This window comes from Sciurus carolinensis, chromosome 5, assembly GCF_902686445.1.
Source record: "Sciurus carolinensis chromosome 5, mSciCar1.2, whole genome shotgun sequence".
Lineage (NCBI taxonomy): Eukaryota > Metazoa > Chordata > Mammalia > Rodentia > Sciuridae > Sciurus > Sciurus carolinensis.
In genome coordinates, this window is record NC_062217.1 from 106,621,554 (window position 1) to 106,645,208 (window position 23,655).

At 32.1% G+C, this 23,655-nt stretch overlaps 1 protein-coding gene across 1 annotated transcript in view; it reads right to left on the reverse strand.

Moving 5' to 3' along the window:
* The window catches only part of Pcdh15 (protocadherin related 15), a 942,952-nt gene that overhangs the window by 128,061 nt on the left and 791,236 nt on the right, over positions 1–23,655 (reverse strand). The window contains 2 exon segments of the mRNA XM_047552806.1: positions 10,644–10,756; positions 12,607–12,747. Of these exon segments, the coding sequence (XP_047408762.1) occupies positions 10,644–10,756; positions 12,607–12,747 (254 nt within the window).

Consider the following 23,655-nt stretch of genomic DNA (forward strand, 5'->3'; position numbering starts at 1 on the left):
TTGTTTTTTAATCTATAGACAGCATCTTACTAAATTGTTCAGGGTCTCGCTAAATTGCTGAGGCTGGCTTTCATCTCCTGATCCTCCTGTCCCAGCCTCCTGAGTTGCTGGGATTTATAGACTTGTACCACCAGGCCCAGCTGTTTTTCTACTTATGAGAGGAATGTAAATAATTGAGGACAGAAGGTAGACTGTGGTCACTATTTTGAACATTACACAACATATACATGCATCAAAAGATCACACAGAATCCCATAAGTATGTTTAATTTTTATGTTAGTTAAAAACATTGGCAAATAATTCTGATCATCCTATCAAGAAGGAGAATCTACTTTGCCTCCATTTGAACTTGGGGTGGTCCTGTGTGCTGCTTTCATCAACATAATTTTGGGTGTGTGTGGTGGGGATTTGGGCTTGGGGGAACATTGTGTGACTTTGAACCTCAAATTCAAGAAGCCCTGAGGCTTCTACTCTGTCCTGAGCAGCATGTGAAGTCACCTAGTCTACCTTTCTTGTGGTTGCAAAACTAAGAGTACAGAGAGAAATTTCAAATTTCAACCACCATACCATTCAACAGCTAATGTATATGAACCAAGATAATTTTAAAGTTTGTCTCAGCTTCACTAAATTTAAGCAGGTTTCTTCAGCCCCTTTGAGATGTAAATATTTTTTTTTTGAAAAAAGTTCTTCCCAGGTTTAAAATTGATCAATGGCTTTGTCAATGACCTGCAGGCCATCCCTTTGCAATTCATATTCAGGGAAGACATCTATCTCCCCCATCATCTACCCCTATCTCCTGGTTTCTCTGAGAGTGCAGGGAAATAACTTCAAAGAATTCCTTGGTCTAAATAGTAAAATTACCTCCAGTCATGAAGATAGGAGGACATTAGGAGGATATTTGCCTTTCCTTTGGGGTAAGACAATTAGCCAAGGTGGATGGCCAATAATGTTCCCATTCTAGCTCTTAATACTTCCCAGTCTTTTGTTTCAGCAGAGTTAAGTTTATACTAGGTTTGGCCTCTTTCTCTTATTGGAATGACCTTTAATAAATTCTTCCTTTGGATTAAATTTGTCAAGTGCCTTGATAATAGCACAAGTGAGTCCTGGTGAAACCAGAACAAGGACTACTCAGCCAACTCATGAAATCCTAAAAAAGAGAATTTTTTTGTTTTACATCATTGAATTTGGAAGGTAATTTATACAGCAATAAGTAACTGATGCACATAGGGGAAAATGTCTGCATTGAATAAGGCACTATTCTCAAATATCAAGCCAGTAGTTGACTAAGCAGTTACAAGTTGCCTGTCATGAAGCAAGTACTGTATTTAGAGATACCAATGACCATATAGTTATCTGTGCTAGTCCTTGCCCATCACTCTAGACTAATACAGAATATTTACTCTCAAAGTACCTTGCTTTGACTGGTAAATCATAGGATGCTAACTCTACTGAACCATATGGATGTAGTAAAAAATCCAGCACTCTCCCTTAAGAAATACACAATCCATTAAGTGAGAGAAAGCATATACATAATCAGAATTCTGTTTTGAATCATTCATTGTTTGACAGTAACATAATAATTTCTACTTTCTCTTCATTGCGATTGCCTGCATGTCTTCTCCCATCATTCTTTCAGTGCATGTGATTTTGGTTTCAATACATTGTTTAATGGCATAGAACCAAATGAGAAAAGTTTACCAGAAATAAAATGCAATATTAGAAGATTCATTAAATGGCATAGCAATTTAGCACTTGAGGAGATTGAACATGAAGGACTTCACCATTATAAACTGGTTATAAAAATGTCATGATTCTGAATTAACGTTTAATTTGTATGAAAATCTGCTTTCCATACAAAGCGTGGAAGCACAAAGTGACCTTCCTTAAGGAGCTTCTGCATGTGTATTTTGAGAGTTTAACACCATTCAGTGTTTTCAAATTTCTCTGTGTCAATGAACAAAGTCCTCTGTGTGGCTCATAAGTACCTTCCAGTCTGGCTCTATCTACTTCTCTAGACTTATTGACATAGGACTCTAACTAGTGTGCTATTTTACCTCAAAAATACGTTCGCATTAATTACCAGTGAAATGAAATCAATCTACCCAATTATGTGTTTCACTTGAAACAAAATATCCCACAGATATAATGTAATGAAAGAAGAATGAAATCCTTACAACTATTTATATTGAAAAATACAGTCCTAATTTTTAAAGTGAATTTAAAGTGAATTGTTGAAAACTTGCATCTTTTGTTGCTGAAAGTCTTGCTTTATTCTGAAATATGAGCAAATGTGAAACCATGCACAACCTTGAATTTGTAAAGAAAAATTCAATTCCATGTGGGTAGAGAGAGAGCCCTATGAAAGTTGCAATGAGGATTGTCACAGTCATATTTTCAATAGTTAAAGAGGCAAAATCTATTATGTATGTAGCAAGAATTAACAGCGCCATGAAAAGACAGGAAAGGTCATCTTCAGGTAAAGTCAGCTCTTATATTGGACAATAAATCTAAATTAAAATAGAAAACAACTTAAGTAATCAAGTGATGATCTGCACTTGTTTTATTTTATATTAATAATTTGCAGGTAACTTTTTTTCTCTTTTACAGTCTTTGCAATTAGGACCAATGGTTCTATCTACATATTACCTTTATTATTTTTATTATCTTAAAATTCCTATGTCCAAATCTGTCAATTTATAAAAAATTATAACAATGCTCCTCAATGTAAAGCAGTAGTAATTCTACTGAATAATGAGAGACTAACTGGAACTGCTCAATTATTTCCTTGGTGATTGTGATCACACTGGTTTCATTTTTCATACTATGTTATATTAAAGTTTTTCATAGTATAAAATATCTCTATATTATAAATTTTATATTTCTCTGTTTGTCCATAGAGGAAGGTCAATGATTAATTTTTTATGAAATCTATTCTAATTTATTGTTTGATATAAGGGTTCTAAAGTCTGACTTTAAATATAAATTGTATATCATTGTGCATTGTCATTTATTACAAAATTAATTCATATAAATCAACAATGTAACTTTTTTACTTCAGTAGGGGGATAGAAAATATTTTTAAAGGACTTTTGATTTCTTGAAAATGTCAAGATGCATGTATGTGTCATATTCTTACTTTGGATATGATGTAATAAATTTGAATACTAGAAATTGAAAAACAACTCAGTATTTTCTCCAGGGTTAGCAAAATATCAAATTGTTCAATAAAGTATCCAGAATACTTCAGGAATATTTGACCTTTCTCTTATTTATATGTACAAATATAAATTTTTTGTATTTATGGAATTTTTGTATTTATGGAAATTATATTTTCAAATACATAATTTAAAAAAAATGAATATAAATATGATCTTAAACGTAAAAATGTTTAAAAATAAAGGTTGCTATATTTTCATTTTAATGAATGTCAAAGGTATACCTATATAGGTGGCATTATTTTGGAAAATTTGTAAATAATTATCTTTGATTAGTTTTTTGATAAATTGTGTAAGGTACTGCATTTTCTACCCCAAATCAATATTCACATCTAGACTGCATGATCTATTTCAGACATGTTGACCTTTCCATGATATTTGCTTCTGAACCTGATGACAAGTAAATTCCAGTGTGTATAAGACTTAGTCCATCATCCTGAGATGAAGGTCAAATGCCATTCTTCAGAATGCTAACACATTTGACCTACAAGAGTCAATCTATTCTGAGGTAATATTATTTGTATAACTATTATTACAATTTTATGTATCTTTATAGATTGAATGAAAGATTTATTAAATAATTTACTCTTATAACTATTTTCCAGAAGATCCAAGGGATAAATGATTGGCGTCTCATCAAATACAGACAAGTGTTGGCAATGAGTATATGCCTTGTAGATGTTCATCTGCAAGGAGCACAGTTGACCAGTGTTGTAGTTGCTCTACTTTGAAATTTATTGCTGTGTTTGGGTGAAAAATATATTTGCTAGGAGATGCTTGCAATTAATGATAGAAAATAGAGATGCTAAGGCAGATCTCTTCCTAGAAGAGAAATAATTAACAGATATTCGTCTATGGTATGAAGACAACCTGTTTAGTGAAACCACACTTAAATGGCACAGTAGGCACTTCAGTTACAAAGTAGTCTAAGGTGTTTCCACCCAGTATTCCCTCATTCTTGGGTTCACAATATATTCTGGTCTTAAGGTTCTCCTGGTTTTATTTTGCTTCTTCCTCAATTTTCTCACACAGAGTATCACCCCTAAAGAAATTATTACTTGTTAAATCTCATATTGATGTTTTATTTGGAAGACTTCAAATAACACAATCTAAGGAAATTAACACAAGCCTTCTTTATTTTTCTGTAAAATAATGTAAGTTCTAAAAAGGTAAGTGTCTAATAAGTTTCTAAATATTTAGAAAAAGTTTCAAGGAAAATATAAGAGAAAGAAATTTAATGAACATTATGTAGTACTTTAATGTAATTATATCTTTATATATTTACATATTAAAATAAACATAAATGAATTGATAAAGAACGTACATTTATTTATGTGTATGTTACATATTAATGACAGATACTACCAGTTATATAGAGTTTTCTTTCATAATTAGCCCAGTCCTTGTCAATATAATTGCTAATAACTGGAGAGTATAATTTACCACACTATCTAAAGTGTTTAACTTAGTTCAAATCATAATACTTGAAAGAAGGAGTGAATGCTAAAATTATGAAGGCTCAAAGAAGATGCATAAAGAATATTTCAAAAGAATAAATGTAGTAATAAATACATAATAAATAGTAATCAAATAAATCTTAAATAAATAGTAATAAATAGTAATCTTAATGTAAGGGACAATTTCACAACATCCACATTCATCAAAAGATTGAAAGGAGCAAGCTCCTTGCGCTATACAATAAAACGACAACAACAACAAACCAAGAGACCAGTCAACTTTGTGGCAAGGATATTTGACAAATTAAATATTAAATTATTAAGTCCACTAAAGAATTCCACCTGGTCTGTTCCATTACATGACATAAGTTTGAAAATAGAATAAGATTACTTTATTTTTCTCAATTTTAAAGGAAAGCCAAATTGTGGAAAATGGTTTAAACAAAGATACAACAATAAATAAAGATATAAAGAAACTTCTTAATTATTTTAATGCTAACTCATCTTGGTATGAGTTATTACTTGAACTCTTTTACTGCAAAGAGAAGGAGAGAGAGAGAGAGAAATAAAGATTTCAGCTAGAGGTGATGTTGAGAAGGGTAAATGCAGAGATGTTTGGACAACAAAGAATAATGAAATGCCATTAATTCTTGAAGAGATTTGTTTCAGGGAATGGTAGGAGAGGGAAAATGAGAGTTGACATAGGACATGGAAACTTGAAGACAGTAATATTATTGATATATTCTTATTTGCCAAAATGAGATACCGAAAGAAGCATGGCTAAAAATATAGATGCTGTCACAAATGTCAGAATTTTGTTTTTGTTTATGGGTGAATGTTATCCCATTGTGCTTATGTGTCATACTTTCTTTACTCATCAGTTGAGGGACAGTAAGTTTGCTCTCATCTCTTGGCTATGGTGAATAGTGCTGCAGTGAACATGGGAGTGCAGAGCTCTTCAACACACCATTTCCATTTCCTATGTCTGGATGAACATCTGATAATGGAGTTCAACACAGATGGAACTGGAGATCATTATGCTGAGTGACATAAGCAGGCACAGGAAGACAAGTTTCACCTATCTCTCTCACACGTGGAATCTAAATCTCATGGAAGTTGGTTCTGCTCATTGCTGTGCCCAAAAGACTGGAGCAGAAAAACTTCAGAGGAGGAAAAATTTATTTGGGGCTCACAGTTTCAGAAGTCCCAGGCCACAGATGGCCAACGCCATTGCTCTGTGAGATAGGGCAGAATGTTAAGGAAGAAGAACATCATGGGGGAGGAAAGCAGAGAGAACTGACTCTGTTCTCCAGGAACAAAATATATGCTCCAGTGTTATGCCTCCAATGACGCACCTGCTCCCACCATACCTTACCTGTCTACCTGCCTACAGTTATCACCCAGTTAATCCCTATCAGTACATTACAGCACTGATTAGGTTAAGGCTGTCAAACCAATCATTTCACCTCTAAATTTTTTTCACTGTCTCACACGAGTCCTGGGTGGAGGGGGCACTTAATATCTAAACCACAACAAAAGTTACCAGAATTTGGGAAGATTAGTCAGAACGAAGAGATGAGGAAAGATTGATAAATGGGTAATAAGTAACAGTTAGATAGGAAAAAGAAGTTCTGGTGTGCTATTGCCAGTAAAGTGACTTTTAATACCAATAGTGTATACCATAGGTAGCAATATTATACTGTGCATTTCAAAACCCTAAAAAAATGGTTTTAAAAGATTTTATCATGAATAAGTGATAAATGCCCTTGGAAATAAATGATTAACCTGATTTAATCATTTAACAATGTACCTAGATATCACATGCTAACTTAATATGTATAATTTTTTGTGTTTATGTATCAGTTGAAAATAATTAAGAATGTGTATTTTTGTTTATATCTGTAGAACATAATATTGTACTGTCTGAAAAGAGATACAAATTTCAAAAATATGAAGAATAATTTAGTGTTTTCTGGAAAGTGTAGGTGCTCATCTAACGATAGATGAGGCAGAGGCTGATTTGATCAACCATATAGCTGAAATGACCTAACAAAAGTGTGATTTGAAGAGATTGTGAAATTAACAAAATGAGTGTTACAAGTGCTATCACAGCTCAAGAGAGCAAAAAGAATCAAGTGCACACTTATCTTAAGAATTGCTGTAAATCTGGAAAACATGGAGGTTTACCTACATCTCCATGGGGCAAATTGTCTTACCACATTAGATTCCCCTTGCTTTTAAAAAATACTCAAAGGCAGCACAACAGAAAATAACTTCAGTACACAGCATTTGAGAGAGGCAAGACAAAAACCAAAACCGTTCCCAATACATGTGAAATATCACATTATTATAAATTGCTGTATGAAAAAGAAAATAATGTAAGAAATTTCTCTTCTAATAATAACAATGTAAATTTTTTCATTAAGCATAGAATTGGCCTTTGTGAAAACTTTGAGTAATTCTACAAACTTCCTTATGTACTTTTTAAAGAATCATTCACAGAAAGTAAGTTTTTAAATATGTAAAGAAAACAAAGGCATAACATGATTATATATATGAAAGGAAGATTTATGACTTTTTATTATATCGTTGCTTTTACATTAGTCAGAAAACCTATGACCATCTGTCATCAAGATCTTAGCTGGCAGCCCAGTAGGTTTTCCTTTAATAAATATTAAAGTACTTCCTACAATGCTTATTATTTGCTGGTTGCCTATTATGTTGTGCTTTCATATTTTAGTAGGTGAAAATGTTAAGTATGTTGTTAAATTCAGCGATCAAGCAATAAACTGCAACTTAACATCCAAATATTTTTAATTCTAAGTAAGGAATAATGGATTTTTTTCTCTGTCTAGATAAGACTGATCATTGGCAAATGTCATGTCAAATAGGACATTCCACATCTCAAATTTGATACTCTCACAAAGCTACTCTGTAACTCAGAACACTCATTTGAACTTTGCCACACTCTTTTCTTTTTTCATTTTTGTGATTAAGATAACTAGACTTGTCAACAAAATTTAGAAAGTAGTTAATTTTGTCAAATAGCCAAACTTTACATTTTAGTCAAGAAAGATTTAGTTTGAAATAAGTGATATCATATAAACTGATATCACCAGAAATAAAAGTTCAAAAATCTAGAAATATTCATCTGAGATTTGTTTGAACTCATAGAAAAGAAATATAAACTGTCTTATTGTTTTATAAATAACACTTTATTTTACCACTGCATAATAAAATAGAAATGTTTCTATTCTATCACATTATTAATTCAGGTAACATATTGCACATTCTTCTGAGAACCCAGTTATTGGAAAATAGTTATGTCTCCCTAAAATTATATGCTTAATGTGCTAGTTCTTCATCAACACCACTATCCCTCTTCTTTAATGATAGAAGAGGAATTAGTATAGTTAGCTAGCATAGAACAGTATTTCTGTGGCCTGTTATACTTAGGTGTGGATCTGTGCCTGAAATGTCTAGAAGAAATATGAGCACAAGTAAAATGTGCAATTCCCAACTTTGTTGAAGAAATTTCTGTATGTGGATATCTACCTGTCCCCTCTTTCCACTGACTGAAATGGCAATGATTGACATTATTTTGAAATAGAATGTTAGAGATGATAGTCCCTGAGTTGGTTTCTGCATGACTGCATGAAGGACTACATGTTCAAAGTACTGTCAATATGAAATGTTTACATTAGACTTTCAAAGGAAAAAAAATACATGTTTTTTGAATCTTTAAGTCACAAGAATTTACAGGTTTCCTTTCACAAAGGTCTAACCTAATGCTAGAGTTTGGATATGAGGTGTCTCCCAGAAACTCTTGCATAAATGCAGAAGTATTCAGAGGTAAAATGATTGGATTATGAGAGTCATAAACAAATCAGTCCAATCTAGTTTGAATGGACTACCTGGGTGGTAACTGTAAGCAGATAGGGAATGGCTGGAGGTGCTAGATCAACTTCCCTCTGGTTCCTTCTTCTCCTTTTCTCTGCTTCCTGGACACCTTGAGTGGAGCAGTACTTCTCCACCATGCCCTTCTTTCATGACATTCTGCCTCATTTTGGCCCCAGAGCAATGAAGTCAGCTGACAATGGACTGAACTTCTGAAACAGTGAGCTAACATAAACTTTACCTCCTCTAATTTGTTCTTGTCAGGTATTTTGGTCACAATGACAAAACCCAATTAACACAAATTAACACATCTGCCCTAACTAAATCAGGATAATTTGATTATCCTAAAACATAATGATTTGATTGGCTCTTCCAATATAAATAAAACCACTGGTTTAATGTGGGAGGTGTGTGTTAAGAATTCAGCTCAAAATTCTAAGATGATACTATAATACAATTTTTTCCTAAGGCATTTAAACATCAATACTGGAATGAAGAGATTTCTAAGATGTGAAAACCATGTATATACCTCAGCTCATATTTCTACTTAAATTCCCATTTGCTACCACGAGTGTCCTTTCCCCCACACCCTACAAAGGACAAAAATCTTATAATACCATTTTATATCTTTGCAAAATTTGATCACAAGAAGTTAGAGAATATCATGCTAAGTGAAATAAGCCAATCCCAAAACACCAAAAGCCGAATGCTTTCTCTGATAAGTGGATGCTTATGATATATGACAGGGTGTGGGGGAGGGTGTAAGAGAAGAATGGAGGTACATTGGATTGTGTGGTGGGAAATGAGAGGTTGGAAGGGGGAGGGGGAAGGAAAGATAATGGAATGAGACAAACATAATCATCCTATGTATATACACAAGTATATACACAAGTAGTGTGACTCTACATCCTGTACACCCAGAGAAATGAGAAATTGTACCACATTTGTGTACAATGTGTCAAAAAAATAAAATAAAACAAAAGAAGTTTGTTTCCTCCACACACACCAGGAGTGCTTCAAAACACAAGGGATCATCCAGATAAATCACACAAATAACTGTTGAGGGCCATCTTGGACAAGATGGCGCCTGGCAGTGAGCCAAAGGGTGCTGGCTGCCAAAATGAGGAAGTACCTAAAAGGCTGTTTGCTGTTACTAATTCCTTGGAGAATTATGATGTGTTAACGCCAGGCTCAAGGATTGGCTATCTAAAATCATGCCGCAGGCTGGACAGCTCATGATTTATATAATGTTATGCTGGCATTCCCCTACATGCTCTCCTGCATGAGAGAAAGCTTTGCTATGATTGGCTGATAATTGAGGAGTGGGGGGGGAAGAAGCAGAAGACAAAGAAACAGGGAGGGCACAATAAATCTCGTCAAACTGAAGATTAGTAGTGTCTCCTTTCTCCAGGCCGGTTCCGCTGGACGGAACAAATAACAGGGTTTAGCATCTCTTGGAGATATGTGCATCTTACTGAGTCAGCAAAAGGATTTGAAAAAAGGGAGAGGGAGAAGGAGACATATGAGGAATTATTCTCTACTTCTTTGTTTACTGAAGAAGGAAAAAGTGTTTGCCTTCACTGCAATCTGAAATGACACAGGCATATTTTCACAGCAGTGATTAAACTTAGAAAAAATTAACATACAAGAATAAAAGTATTCTATCATGAATAATATTTTCAAAGATGACAAATGGAAAATATTTAACATAAATTAAAATTATTTTAATATGATTAATATATAAGTTGCTTCAAACCAATAAAATGTTAAATAGCTCATATTACTTGAATTTAAATCCAAAAGCACATTGTACTTTTCAAAGCTTGCCTTTATTCTTTTTAAAAGATCTATTATTAATTAAAATACTACTGTAATAGATATCTTTTATACTAAATTTTCATATTAACATTATTAAATACTGAAAAAAATGTTATGCTCATTTCAAAATTTTAAATTAGATTTGAAAACTTATGTTGATAAATTCATAGTACATTGACTTTGACAATTCTCACCACTGTCCTAAAAAAAATTCCTAAAGACTTTTTGTATTTAAAAATCTTATAGAAATCAGTACCTATATTCTTCTTGTGTGAATCGTGGGATTTCTCCAGGATGTAAGACAAGAATTTTCACTGTGGCACTGCTGGACATCACAGGCTCACCATCATCAAAAGCAACAACCACCAACTTAAAAAGCAAAAAAATTTCATGTTAAAAATTATAAACATACAATTGTGCACATATGACTTTAATAATTGGACTGCCTTTTTCCAAAAGAGGAAACAATGATCATTTTCTTACAACCATGAAATACTAGGTACTATACTGGAATATGCTGTATTTTCATTTCATTTTCAAAATAATCTGGCCAGTTAAGTGTTATTTTTATTTATCTTAGAAAAATGTATAAAGAAATTACTAACTGTATAGGGGAAAAAATAAGTATCAGGAAAACAGGTATATGATACTATATCTCTTTAATTATAAACTCTTTTTTTCCATTCCACTGCTGTGTATGGTAAAAGCATGTGCCTTTAAAGCACCACCACAACCATTTAAAAAGTGTTAAATTCAGTCACATCAATGGCAAAAAGCTAATTAGCTTGCTTATAAAAAGAAATTAATTTTTCCAGTGAATTAGTTGTCTGCAAGATTACAGGGCAGAAATATTTTACTCTGGAGAATAAAATTGGAAATCTTTATAGCTTAACTCACTTGCTATACACTCCCATAAATAAACTATATAAAACCAAGTTTATACAGTACTGCAGAATTTGTTCAAATGAGACAAACTAGAGAAAATCTTCAGTCTCAAGAATGTGATTAACTATATTTTATTTATTAAAGCAGTACTTTTATAATTGACTATTTTCTTCAATAACCTTTACTGCACCAAGAATTTTAATGCTTATTTTAAGACATCTTAAACATGCTGCAACTTTTTTTTTCCCCTGGAATGCAATCCCCTTGGAAGTTAGAGGTTACTAAAGTAATTCTACATAGATCATAGAAGACTATAACCAAGGATTATTCTTACTTTCTGGGTTAATACTAGTTTAAAAACAGATCAGTTATTTAAAATAATGATTATATGATATGAGACACAGTGCTCATAGACATTCAGAAGGTTAACTTGAAAATCATTTATTAATATAGTTTCAAAGACTATATTCAGAGTACCAAAAATTTTTCTAAGTAACTATTAAAAAACAGAAATTATCAAACACTTAGGGAACACATTATTTATGAAAATAGATAATATTTTCTTCACATATAGAAACAGGCATTATTTGTTGAGTATATTATAAAAATGTGAAAAAGAAAAAGAGGCAATATGTTCTATTCCATGAGTATTTAAAGAAGAGTAAAATATAACAAAAATCAAACAGTTGTAGATATTTGTCTAGCAGATATGCAAAGATTAAAAGCAGTAATATAAGGAGTGGAGTGATCTTATGAAAACAGGTACTCTTCTAAATGATGGAGAATGTAATGTGAAGTTAATTTTCTTTTCAAATGTTCCAGATGCATAGTCTATCAACAATACATGTATTTGATCTAACACTCCGCTTATGCGTACTTATCTTAAAGAAAAAAAGTCAGCAAGTGGCAAATGATTGTCACATAAGTAGTTTCAGAACAGCAGATTTTATTGTTAGAAGATTATTCGTAGCAGCATAATTATCCAACAACTAGATATTAGATTAAAAAGAAAAACAATGTTATTGAACTAAAAAGCAGTATGAACAATATGATTGTTATTTTAAAACATATCTATATACTTGAATTTGTATGGAAAATCACTGTATGCACAGAGATCAAAATGATAATATCTAGTTATCTCCAAGAAGTAAAATATCAAGCGATTGTTTTTATTTTTGTTTGTTTTTTCCCCTGTTTCTATAAGAAAAAATAATATTTTTGATTAAAGATAAACTAAAAAAAAATTGGGGGAAAAACATTGACATCTACTAAGCCAAACTCTCAATCAAAAGTTAAATGTCAAATAGACAACATGAAGAATATGACACACTGACCTTAAAAATTGTTGTTGGTTCTTCATTAAGATTGACTCGAGTTATTACTCTTCCAGAATCTTCTTCTACATCAAAAATACTGGCAGGGTAAGGAAACTGCAAATCATCTACTCTGTACCTCACACGACTTGCAGGTAATCCCTGAAATGAAATTACATATTATTCATTTATTGTATTAAAAGAAAACAAAGGATAGTGATAAAGTTAAACTGATTTCCAAAATAAATGGTCTTGTAGAAATAAAGAATATGTTATGATTTCATGTTTCAGAGATAAAATGTAGCAGAATCATTATTTCTTTAGGATAACTCAATCTGAATCCATGAAGTGTCTTTACTACAGGCTACTTCAAAATGATTTATATTAAATAAAAAAATGAATGGTTGCTTCTGGCATCTTTCTTCCCACATTTATTATAAGACTCACATCTCTCTCCTCAAACACCCAGTGTCTTCTTTCTAATATTTTATCTTCTGAGACAATCATGCTATTTTTAATCATGTGTATTTCTAATTATAGTTATTTAGAAATTTGTGATACTCAGAGAATGATAAAATGTGGAGGACTGTGTTAAAGTGGAGGAATAGGAGTACCAGGGAGAGAATCAAAACTGATTCACCATCTACTCTGTGCTGATTATCATTCTAGGTGTCTACATAAATCACTTTGACCAAATCTTGCAACAGTCCTTTTAGATAACATTAATAAAGAGTATACAGTAATAATAGTAAAATAAATGATATCTAACATTTGTTGAATGTTTTAAATGTGCAAGGTGCTTAGAATATCACTCATTCTATAACCAATGAACTTTAAGTTTCAGGGTTGATAAAGAATGCAACATTGTCCCTGAGACAGGCCAAGATAATCTGGAACACCAAACAAACAAACAAACAAACAAAATATACATATTTTTAAAGAAAGAAAGAAAGAACATTTGATAGATTTTTAAACAGTATCAAAAAAATCATAATAGAGAACAGTCAATGCTGTGTTCGATGTCCTCACTTCAATTAGGGCTTAGATACTTTTAATTCTGAATTAAATAGGGTGACGATGGGTTGAATATTACGATCTTTTCAGTGCTTAATGGCTTCTAAATCTCTTAAATCCTAGAAGTGAGGTAAACACCTAAGGCACCAAATGAGCACATGGTAGAGTTTGACTGCAGACTCATACAGAAGGGACCACTAAATTCCTTACACAGAGAGAGAAAAGAAAAGACTACTTGGCATTATGATGACACAGAAGAAATACTCATAGGTTGGTGCTTTGGATGGACTGAATATTTTAGTATAAGGATGATTTGGAGAATGTTGTTCTTTGTATTATTGATCTTCTATGTGACTATATTTGAGTAGAATTTGTTGGTCATGTTGGATCCTAAAGAAAAGTTGGACTATAGGATAAGTATTTTAGCCTTCAGGAATTATATAATTCTCTTAATTATTACCTGTCCATTCACATACTACACAACACAATTGATCACAATCTCCTTGAAACCTTCTTTAGTTTTCTAACTCTTTTGCTTTCTGAGAGCTCTGTCTCAAAACATTTATTTTTTCTATTCCTCTTACAAAATGTTGGAGTTTTTCAAGGCTCTGTCACTATCACTTCTATTTTCACTACCTCTACTTGAACCATATCATGAATTCTACTTAAAAACCTCTAAAGCTCTTCAATTATATACAAAATGTCTTAACTCCTTATTATGAACTATCAGATCCTCAGAACATCTCTTTTTAAAATAGTTTTTTAGTTGTCAATGGACCTTTGTTTAATTAATTTATATATGATGCTGACAATCAAACCCAGTGCCTCACACATAGTAGACAAGCAGTGGTAGACTGAACCACAAACCCAGCCCCTCTCAGAACATCTTGTTTCTGCTTATCTGTTTAACTTCATTTGCTAATTTCTCATTCATACATTGTTCCTGCCTCCTCATCTTTGCCCTGTTCCTGCTGCACATGTTTCCCATATTTTCAGCTACTCAATTTATTCTTCTCTTCCTCAGGTTCTCTTCAGCACCCGCTTCTAAGTTATTTTTCTCCTACAATACTACCTGTAATTCTAGTATGCATGTCATCTGTTTACTTTATTCTTTGTCTCCTATGTAATAATACAAGCTTCACAAGGTTAGGAACTTTGTTCGATGACCTTGAATGGTACTTGAACCCTGTAGACACCCAAGGAGCTTTTGGCTGAACACATGAATTACTGAATCAATTTCCTGGCATCAAGAGTGCCCAGAATCTCTAAAAAAGTGTTTACATATTGTAAGATTTTGAAAATACAGAGTGTAGGGGAATTCTTGATAGAATGTTAAGGGAATCTCAACTCTGAGAAAATATTTGTATAAGGACCCCAAATTTTACCTAGTGATGGGTAGAGAGTTCAGCCATTGAGGAAATATAGAAAGAGAGATATTTATTTAAAAAAAAAAAAACCTTTCTCTAGGTGAACAACATTGTTTCTGTAATAATCATACAGATGCCAATCATACAAAGGAAACTTTCCTTTATTTTAATAACAATATAGACTAGAGTTGTTGGCTATCAATTAAAATGCTTTGCTATATACCAGAGTATGTGTATTACATGCTTTCTCTATACTTAAAAGAAATTCAGGAGTTCTCATGTACACCTACATTTTACAAAAAAATGAAGTAAAAGCTTTAAGAATTAATTCATTTCCTGAAGTTTCCTTAGCTAGAAAATGAGAAAGTTATTACATAATCAGGCTTCCTTCATACTAAAATACAGATCTTTAAACATTAAATCAATTTACTATTTATCTGTGATATTATAAAAACAATAGAGTTTAAATGTGAACCAAAAGGCAATATGATTGAGAAAATTTAGTTGGGAAAGATGTTTTACAATTAAATGCCCTAGTAAACCTTGCCTTAGTACACTGTCCAAGAGGTTATGCAGCACATACTCCTTCTTATTAGATGAGAAGACAAAGTTGAAAGAGAAAAGTTATGGCATAAACTGTTTTAAGAACAAATTTTCAGAGTGTTATCAGTACTTATTCAGACCACAGTATAGTAAATAACATTATTTTTGACAATCACAAATTGACCATCAAGAAATTTAAAATGTGTTACTCATACTTATTTGTACTTAGTAAAGCCAAGGTATTTGTGGAATATTTGGAATTATGCTTTAATTGATAAAAGGACAAAATATTCTGGAATTATGGAGTATTCTCTCTCAGATGCCTAAAGTATTTGCTGTTAAGAAAATCCTAGAACCATACTATAGTATTATTACAGATAAAAGTGCACGTATACAAACCTGAACATAAGTAACATGTTAGCTGTATCAACAAACTTTTATTCTTTGATTTTATTTTGTAGATTACCAGCACATTATCAAAAAATGATCCTGCCAGAACATGTTTAGCCTACAAGATACATTTTAATAACATCCTCTATCACTCATCAAAGCACACACTTTATTTTATATCACACACTATAATACAAAAACTCAGCATCTAAAATGATTGCTTCAAGCATATTCAAAAGTTTTTTTCTTTCTTCCTTCCCTCCCTTACTGTTATCTTCTTTCTCATTCTTTCTTTGTATTTTTCTTCCCTCTTTTCCTTCCTTATTTTTATTCTGTTCATAATTTTTCTTTTTTTAAGTCTCACCTGTATAGTTACATGATTAGGCTATATAATAGGTAAGGTAATTATCTCTGGGAAACAGTTTCAATTAACCTTCCTAACATTGTCCCTGGTACATGAATAACACAAATTAGGTCAAACACATGGTTTTTGGAAAGTCAAAAGTTACTAGGACTTTAATGTAAAAAAGGAATATAATTTTGAACCCTAGAATTTCAGCAACTAAAAATAACAATATCATTATAAACTTGTTCATGTAAAATTAACATTAGCATTTTTTAAACATTTTCTATTACTTAATTCCAATTAAAATAATAATAGATATGATCAAGATATTATATTATACAAAACCTCAATAATTATAATTTCAAAGCTAAAATAAAATGGTCCATTGAGTTTATGTATCATGTATTTTAATATTTATGATATGTGTGCTATAAGGGGTCAAATTATCACTTATATAAATATTAATTTAACAAATTGTTTTGATTTTAATTGTACTAAAAACAGAGGGATCCATTTTTATTTTTAAATATTTCCTATAATTTGATTTTTTCTTCTAGTTGAATACATGAAATAGTTAATTACTTTTGTCTTTAAAGGGAACTGAAATATAAAAAATACTTAAATTGAGATAAAGGTACATAATTATCAATTTCTATTTCACTTATAATAAGAGTTAGTATATTATACTAGATCTCTCTTTGTGTATAGTTTTATATATATATATACAAATATCAAGAGAGATTTTTCTGGGCCATGAATACTGAAAGAAAAGCTAGCAATGTATCTTTTAAAAATTAAATTTTGTTAATATGGCAATAGATTCTCTTCTGTAGTATTTTGAAATTATGATAGAAATCACTCTACTCCTAACACTAAAATCAGTCCATAGGAATTTTGTTAAAGTTATTACTAACTGAAATAAAACCTTGGTTTGATTTATGAGTGGCAAGTTAATGACTTCTGCTGCTGTATTCTGATGAACCAAATTTATTAGTTTCTATTTAGGTTCAGAGCAATCTTGAGGTAGACTACAGCTTTCAGGTTAAATTTTTAAAGATTTTAGCAAAAGAAAACTCATAGTCATTTAAGAAGCCCACTGTGGCTTTAAGGATTTTGGCAATAAGTAGACTTTTCTTCCTATCTCAATGGTTGCTTGTAACCAAAACTCTCCCTTAGCAACCATGGAACACAGTTATTTCTTTAGGGCACTGCAACTTTGCACAGCTATGAAGACCAGTCTTTTACCTCTGAGTCTTGCTCTATTAGGATAGCTATTTCCATCTATTTCTGTACTACTCAAGGTATGCTTTTCTAGTCTTTGTATCTTTTCTTCATACCCTTTTAACTTACATTTGTTTTGAAAATATATTTGAAATCTGGATTCAAGAAAATAGATTATCTGATTATTCTATGTATGTCACCATCATTGAAAACAATCAGATATTTTATTCTTTACGTTTTAGAATCCATTTACATTTTTTCTTCAATTAATTGGACCTAATTATTATACCTCTTCCTTCCAAGGTATTTTAGTATCATGAGATGAAATTTAGATTGCCATTTCAGATAAAGCAAAATTTCAAATGAAGATTAAAAAATATAGTTTGATTCAACTTAATTTATGGAACGGTAGTAGGCAATCTCATAATCTGTATCTAATATCAAATAAAAAGGTAATAAAAATTTATTTTATTGGCATGTTAATCATGAAGAGGGATTATCAAATCAAAAAATGCAGAAGAATTAAACAAAACATAAAAATTAATTTAATAGGAAAGTGGTTAAAATTGTGTGCAAGAATTCTCTTTTCAGAAGAATATGTTGACTAAAATGGAGTCCCGTTTTATTCTGCAGCCTGGATTCTTTTGAGGGTAATTGCAGTAAATTACTTCTTTAATTTCTATGGAAAGTGAAAAAATGTGAGAAGCATAGCAGAACAGGTTTTTTGAAGCTTATTCATTTACTATGACAGCTATTCCTATAAATCTAAACAAACCCATCTAATGGAGTAAATGTTCCCTCAAATAACCATGTTTTTAAAAGACTGATGGAGTGCAGGTAGAGCAATCTTTCTTAGTGTCAACTTCCATTTACCAAAACATACTTTGACATTTTTCTGGAATTTTCAAATAAGTGATACACTGTCCTTTGGAACAACATATTTCCTAAAAAAAAAGTTCAAAATAGAATCATGGTATTAGTGGAAGCTCAATCATTCAAGAATGTTGGAAGCATTGGCAATATAGGTACAATTAAAATTAATCACTATTTACAAGAGATTCCTAAGCACATTTTACTTACTGTTATATAAACATAATTACAGTTTTGAAAAAAACTAGTAAAGAACCAAAAATATTATTTATTTCATGTAAGATACAGTCTTAAGATAGAGTTAAAATTGTATAAAACAGTAATACCTGAATTTATAAAGTACTTTCTACTTCTTATGTAACTTGTATGTTAATCATATATGGAATTAATTAATTTGTTAATCCTTTAACACATTTACTGACAAAAAATGGCTGTGACATGAGAGTACAGAAATGGAAAAGCTTATAGAGAAGCGCTGGGGAGTGATGTTGGCCAAATTCTATTACTATATTATGTGAATGTGCTAATGTAACAACAAATCCCACCATTATGTATAATAATAATGCACCAATGAAAATGTGGAAATAAAAACTCATTGTCAAATGGGGAGACACAGTTCATCTCATAACTCCTTCTTCTTGATGTTTTTTTAGCAATAATTTACATATGTTGGCATTATAAAATACCAAGTTCATTCTTGTCTCACGGTTTTTCCATTTGCTTTTCTCTCGGCCTTCAACACTCCTGAGTGACTAGTACCTTCTAACATTCAGATCTTAGTTGACACCTGTTCTTCCTGTACCCATCCATAAACCACTCTGAGTTAATAATGCCTTTTATATTTTCTTTATACTATATATCCTTATATGAATTTGTGTTATACATTTACTTGTTTATGGTTTTTTAGTTCATTCATATCTGTCCAGAGATAATTTCACATTCATCTGCCAAGAAAGCAGTAATACTGAGAATGACAGGTTCTTATAGGCATCACATCTGGTCATGTTACAGAAAGAAATACATTTAGCACCAAAATTTCTGATGCAAGTCATGAGAAAAAAACATGTGGTGCTAATGAAGTTGATAGAGGTAGAGTTCATGTCTTAGGATTTATAGTCAAGTAGACCCTTCACATCCCTATGAAGACACTCACACTTGCCATAAGGTGTCAACTGCATTTTGATTCATAGAGATTACAGCAATAGTGTTATACATGGAGTTTGATCTGATGAATTATTCCACTGTTAAAATGGAAGTTAAAATTATTTCAAGTCAGGAATTTTGGATAATTTTTCTTAAACTCAGAGGATATAAAAGCATACATATAATAGTATGAAGTGGGATAAATTAAAAGATATACATTTAAACAAAAACCAATTTTTGGCAAGAACTTCATTAAAATATGTGCATATAATTTAATTTGCTGGAATTCAAAGGGTTTACCAGCATATTTTCATGGAAACTCTATTCTCAGTATTACAGTGCCATAGATGACATCAGAGTTTGTTCATGAGTCCAGTGATTGATATCATAAAGTTTAAAATTAATGATGCTATTGGCACTCTACTAAATCAGAGGTCAAGTTAAGCATGTTTGCCATGACCTTAGAAATGAGAAAGAGGAGGAAACATTAACATCTATGTGCTGCAGACTAGCTAAACACTTTCATTATCCAGTAAGCACAAGGAACAACCCAGAAAAATGGGTCTTATAAATCTTATATGGAAATTAGGATTGAAGAGGACAAGTATGGTTTCATTTTTCCTAGTTAAACACAAAGGGCAACACTATTGACATTAGTCAACAGGTGGGAGGGACTCTGGAGGTGTCTGTCACACATAATATTTCTCAGGAAGGATGTGATTTATGATGCCTCTTGATAAAGCAATCAGTGTGTTTGTTCATGTATTATGATTTTACTTCTGAGTATGTTTTGAGATATTATGTGACTTATTTAAATATTATTTGATTACTAAAATGTAAAAGAGATTGTGTTATCTTTGTGATGTACTTTAATCAGCTGAACTTGACATGTGTATAACAATAAATACTAGTGTGAACATACAATTAGAACAGTCTTTTATTTAATACACATAGAATGAAATGTGATACTATAAACCAGGCTATTGGGGGCACTATGAAAAAAATTGTGTGATGATGGTGGTAATATTAGGCTTCCAAAATCAAAAAAAGTGACATAGTTCATAGGACTAATAAATGTAGCAGAAAATTATAAATTTGCATCAAGAAAATACAATCTTCAAATTTCAATTATTTTGTTATTCAGAGTGTTTTTACTTTTCATTTCCATTCATATTGTGTTAAATAAACACAGTATGGTTTGACTTAATGACAGTGAGAATATCATTAATTACTATAGAAGGTAATTTCAGATCTATATGAAAGATATCACAAACTTACAAACATAGGAAATTCAGTGAGGCTAATGTACCAAAATAATTAACTTCTTAATATCAAGAGATATCTTGATTTAACAATTTTTCTTAAATACATAATTATCAAAAATTATTTACTCAGATCCACATAATTTTCTTCATACTAATGGTAAGCATAATGTAACAAGAATACTGAAACCTATTATCATCATTAAATACAAATATTAAGTAATTTGTTTTCAAGTATACAAAGATTCTTCTCCCTGATATGGTTTCTAAATTTCTTTCTTCCCATGTCTTTGAAAGTAACTTTGATTTATTTTGTAACTGTGTAATTCACATGAAATCTTCTAAGTATGATTTAGCACTGGGAATTACTTTAAAGTGGTTTGTTTTGTTTTGACATTCATAATGACTTTGTCATTTTCTGCTGGCTCTAACAGGATGCTAATGTATCCTTCAAAGAAAACAGGAAGAGCTGTACAGCCAAACTCTCCATGTAGCCATTGAGAAGATCAGTGCTTTTCTGCCTATCTCTTCCCCTCCTCACTGTATGACACTGCAGGATGTAATGTTTTGGCAACTTGTGAGTCAGGATTCCTATATGTGAGTTCTGTGTGTCTGATGTCACTTATTCAATATGTGTATATAGGTCAATGTCTATAGACATGATAGTTACCTAGTTGTTAAAGATATCAAGAAACATTTGTTTTGGAATTATTTACCTCTTAAACTTTTGAGTAAATACACCTTTAATAGGTAAACTTAAGTGCTGAAGACATCAAATAACAATACACTCCTCTAAAACATCATGAAGACATGTTTGTTAGTTCACAAAGATAACAGGGGCACACATTTGACCCTCTCATACATATCAACTCACATTATAAAAGGAATTTTAAAATAGGGTGAACCTGCCCCAGAGTTAGAAATCAGTGATCCTGTGCCGCCTTCTGCTTTAAAATCCTCCTAATTTTTCTCAGAATAAGAAAAGAATTCTTAGCATTATCATTGTGACCTGCAAGACTCCACAGGATCCAACTTAGGTTTACAACTCTAGCACCCTGAGAAAATGGTGTTCCTTTGTTCATTGCAACTCACTGATCTCCCTCCAATTTTAGGACCTAATTATTCATCTTGCCACTTTGAGTTGGCACATCTCTCAACTGTAGCTCAGAGTCACTTCCTCCAGGAACTTCCTTAAGTCTCAAGACAAAATCATGCTCCCCTAGATCTGGTTACACAGCATCCTAAACGTTTCTTTATTAGACCTTCTTAGGGCTGTCATATTAAACTTGACACACTTCCTATTAACTTGTAACTTTTTAAATTTGAAATTCTGAAGCTAAGAATTATGATGGCTTTAATCGGTATCACTTAGCTCAGTATCTGTTAAATAATAAATACTTTTCAAATAATATTCATGGACATGTATGTAAAAAGTATTGAGGATTTTCTTTTTTTTCAGACCTCAGGGACAGATGTTTGAGTTAAATATAATCTATAGATTTTGCAACTCTATCATCAATGGACCTGCAAGATGACATTATTTACCAATTTTCTTATCTCCTCCTATTCTCAATTTCCTGCCTTTCCCACTAAAGGCAATCATTTGAACACAACTAAGGTATATCTTTTACATAGGCTTTTGGTACATTGTAGTATGGTTCAGCAAATGTTCACTCCCCTTTCTCCCACTTTCTGACCCACTGATTTGGGACTGGGGCATGTGGCTTGCTCAGATCCATGGATTATGAAGGACACGACCAGAGGATTTACATAGGAGCACATGGTGAGGCAATATTTCTTATGATTCTGTACTTTGTCATGTGAAGGGCAGGCCTGGCTAGAAATGAGTCTCTGAAACAGGTGACAAAGGGAATAGACATGAACCAACCTCCATCCTGAAACCAGGGTTAACCAACTCCTGGGTGCCTCACAGACCCATAAATAAAAATATCAGTCTTTGTTACTGTGAATCAGAGATGTTGGTGTTATTTAACTAAGCAGTATTTTAGTAGAAAAACCTGGGTGCATTAAAAAAAAAACAAAACGTTGTGTAATGGTATTGTTTTACTCACCATTTTTACTGATAATCAGGTTCTTGCATTCTGTCCTTTGCTGTGTTCATCGAATCCTGTGTGCTAGAAGTTTATAGACTATGTCATAACTAAATAATGTCCACAGCTGTATGGGGTTCTCTCTGATGTGTTAATGTTCCTGACACAAATTCTCTTGTAATGTTGGGTTTCCTTTCACTATGTGTTAAAGACAGCTTTGGTGTCGGGAAGAGAGGTGGGGTGGGGTGGGGGAGAAGGGCTCTATGCTATCACAGTGGGTGGAAGAGCTAGTTAAGAACCCAAAGAATCTGTAGCACATAGCTATAATGATACTACAGGCAAATAGGGACCTCAACACAGAATATTCAGCCCTGGTACTTACACTTCAAACACTCATTGAGAAAGGATCAAGCAAGGGAAAAATCTTGTTGTCATGGAGATGGTTCAGAAGCCCAGCGCCTTCCTCATGCCCACAAACCTTGTACCCCACCCCCAGCTCTTGAAGAGGTTAACGGATCTCTGACATTTACAGGTTTTTCAAGAATTCAGAAGAAAAAGACAAAGAGAAGGATTACAAACAATAGATATATTTGACAGATCACAAATAAAAAATAGAAGACAGATCTCAAGGACTCAAAGCATGAAAAATATCAGTGTAAATACAAAAATGATGATAGCTAATATATACTATGTGGATCCACATAAATGAGATAATTTAATCCTCACATTAACCTTACAAGGTGAGGAAAATTTTTTAATTTGTGGTAAGAAAATGTAACATGAGATCTTACCTGTAAAAAAGTTAAGTATGCAAAATTTTGTTTTAATGTTAACTATAGGCACAATATCAGAACTCTAGATCT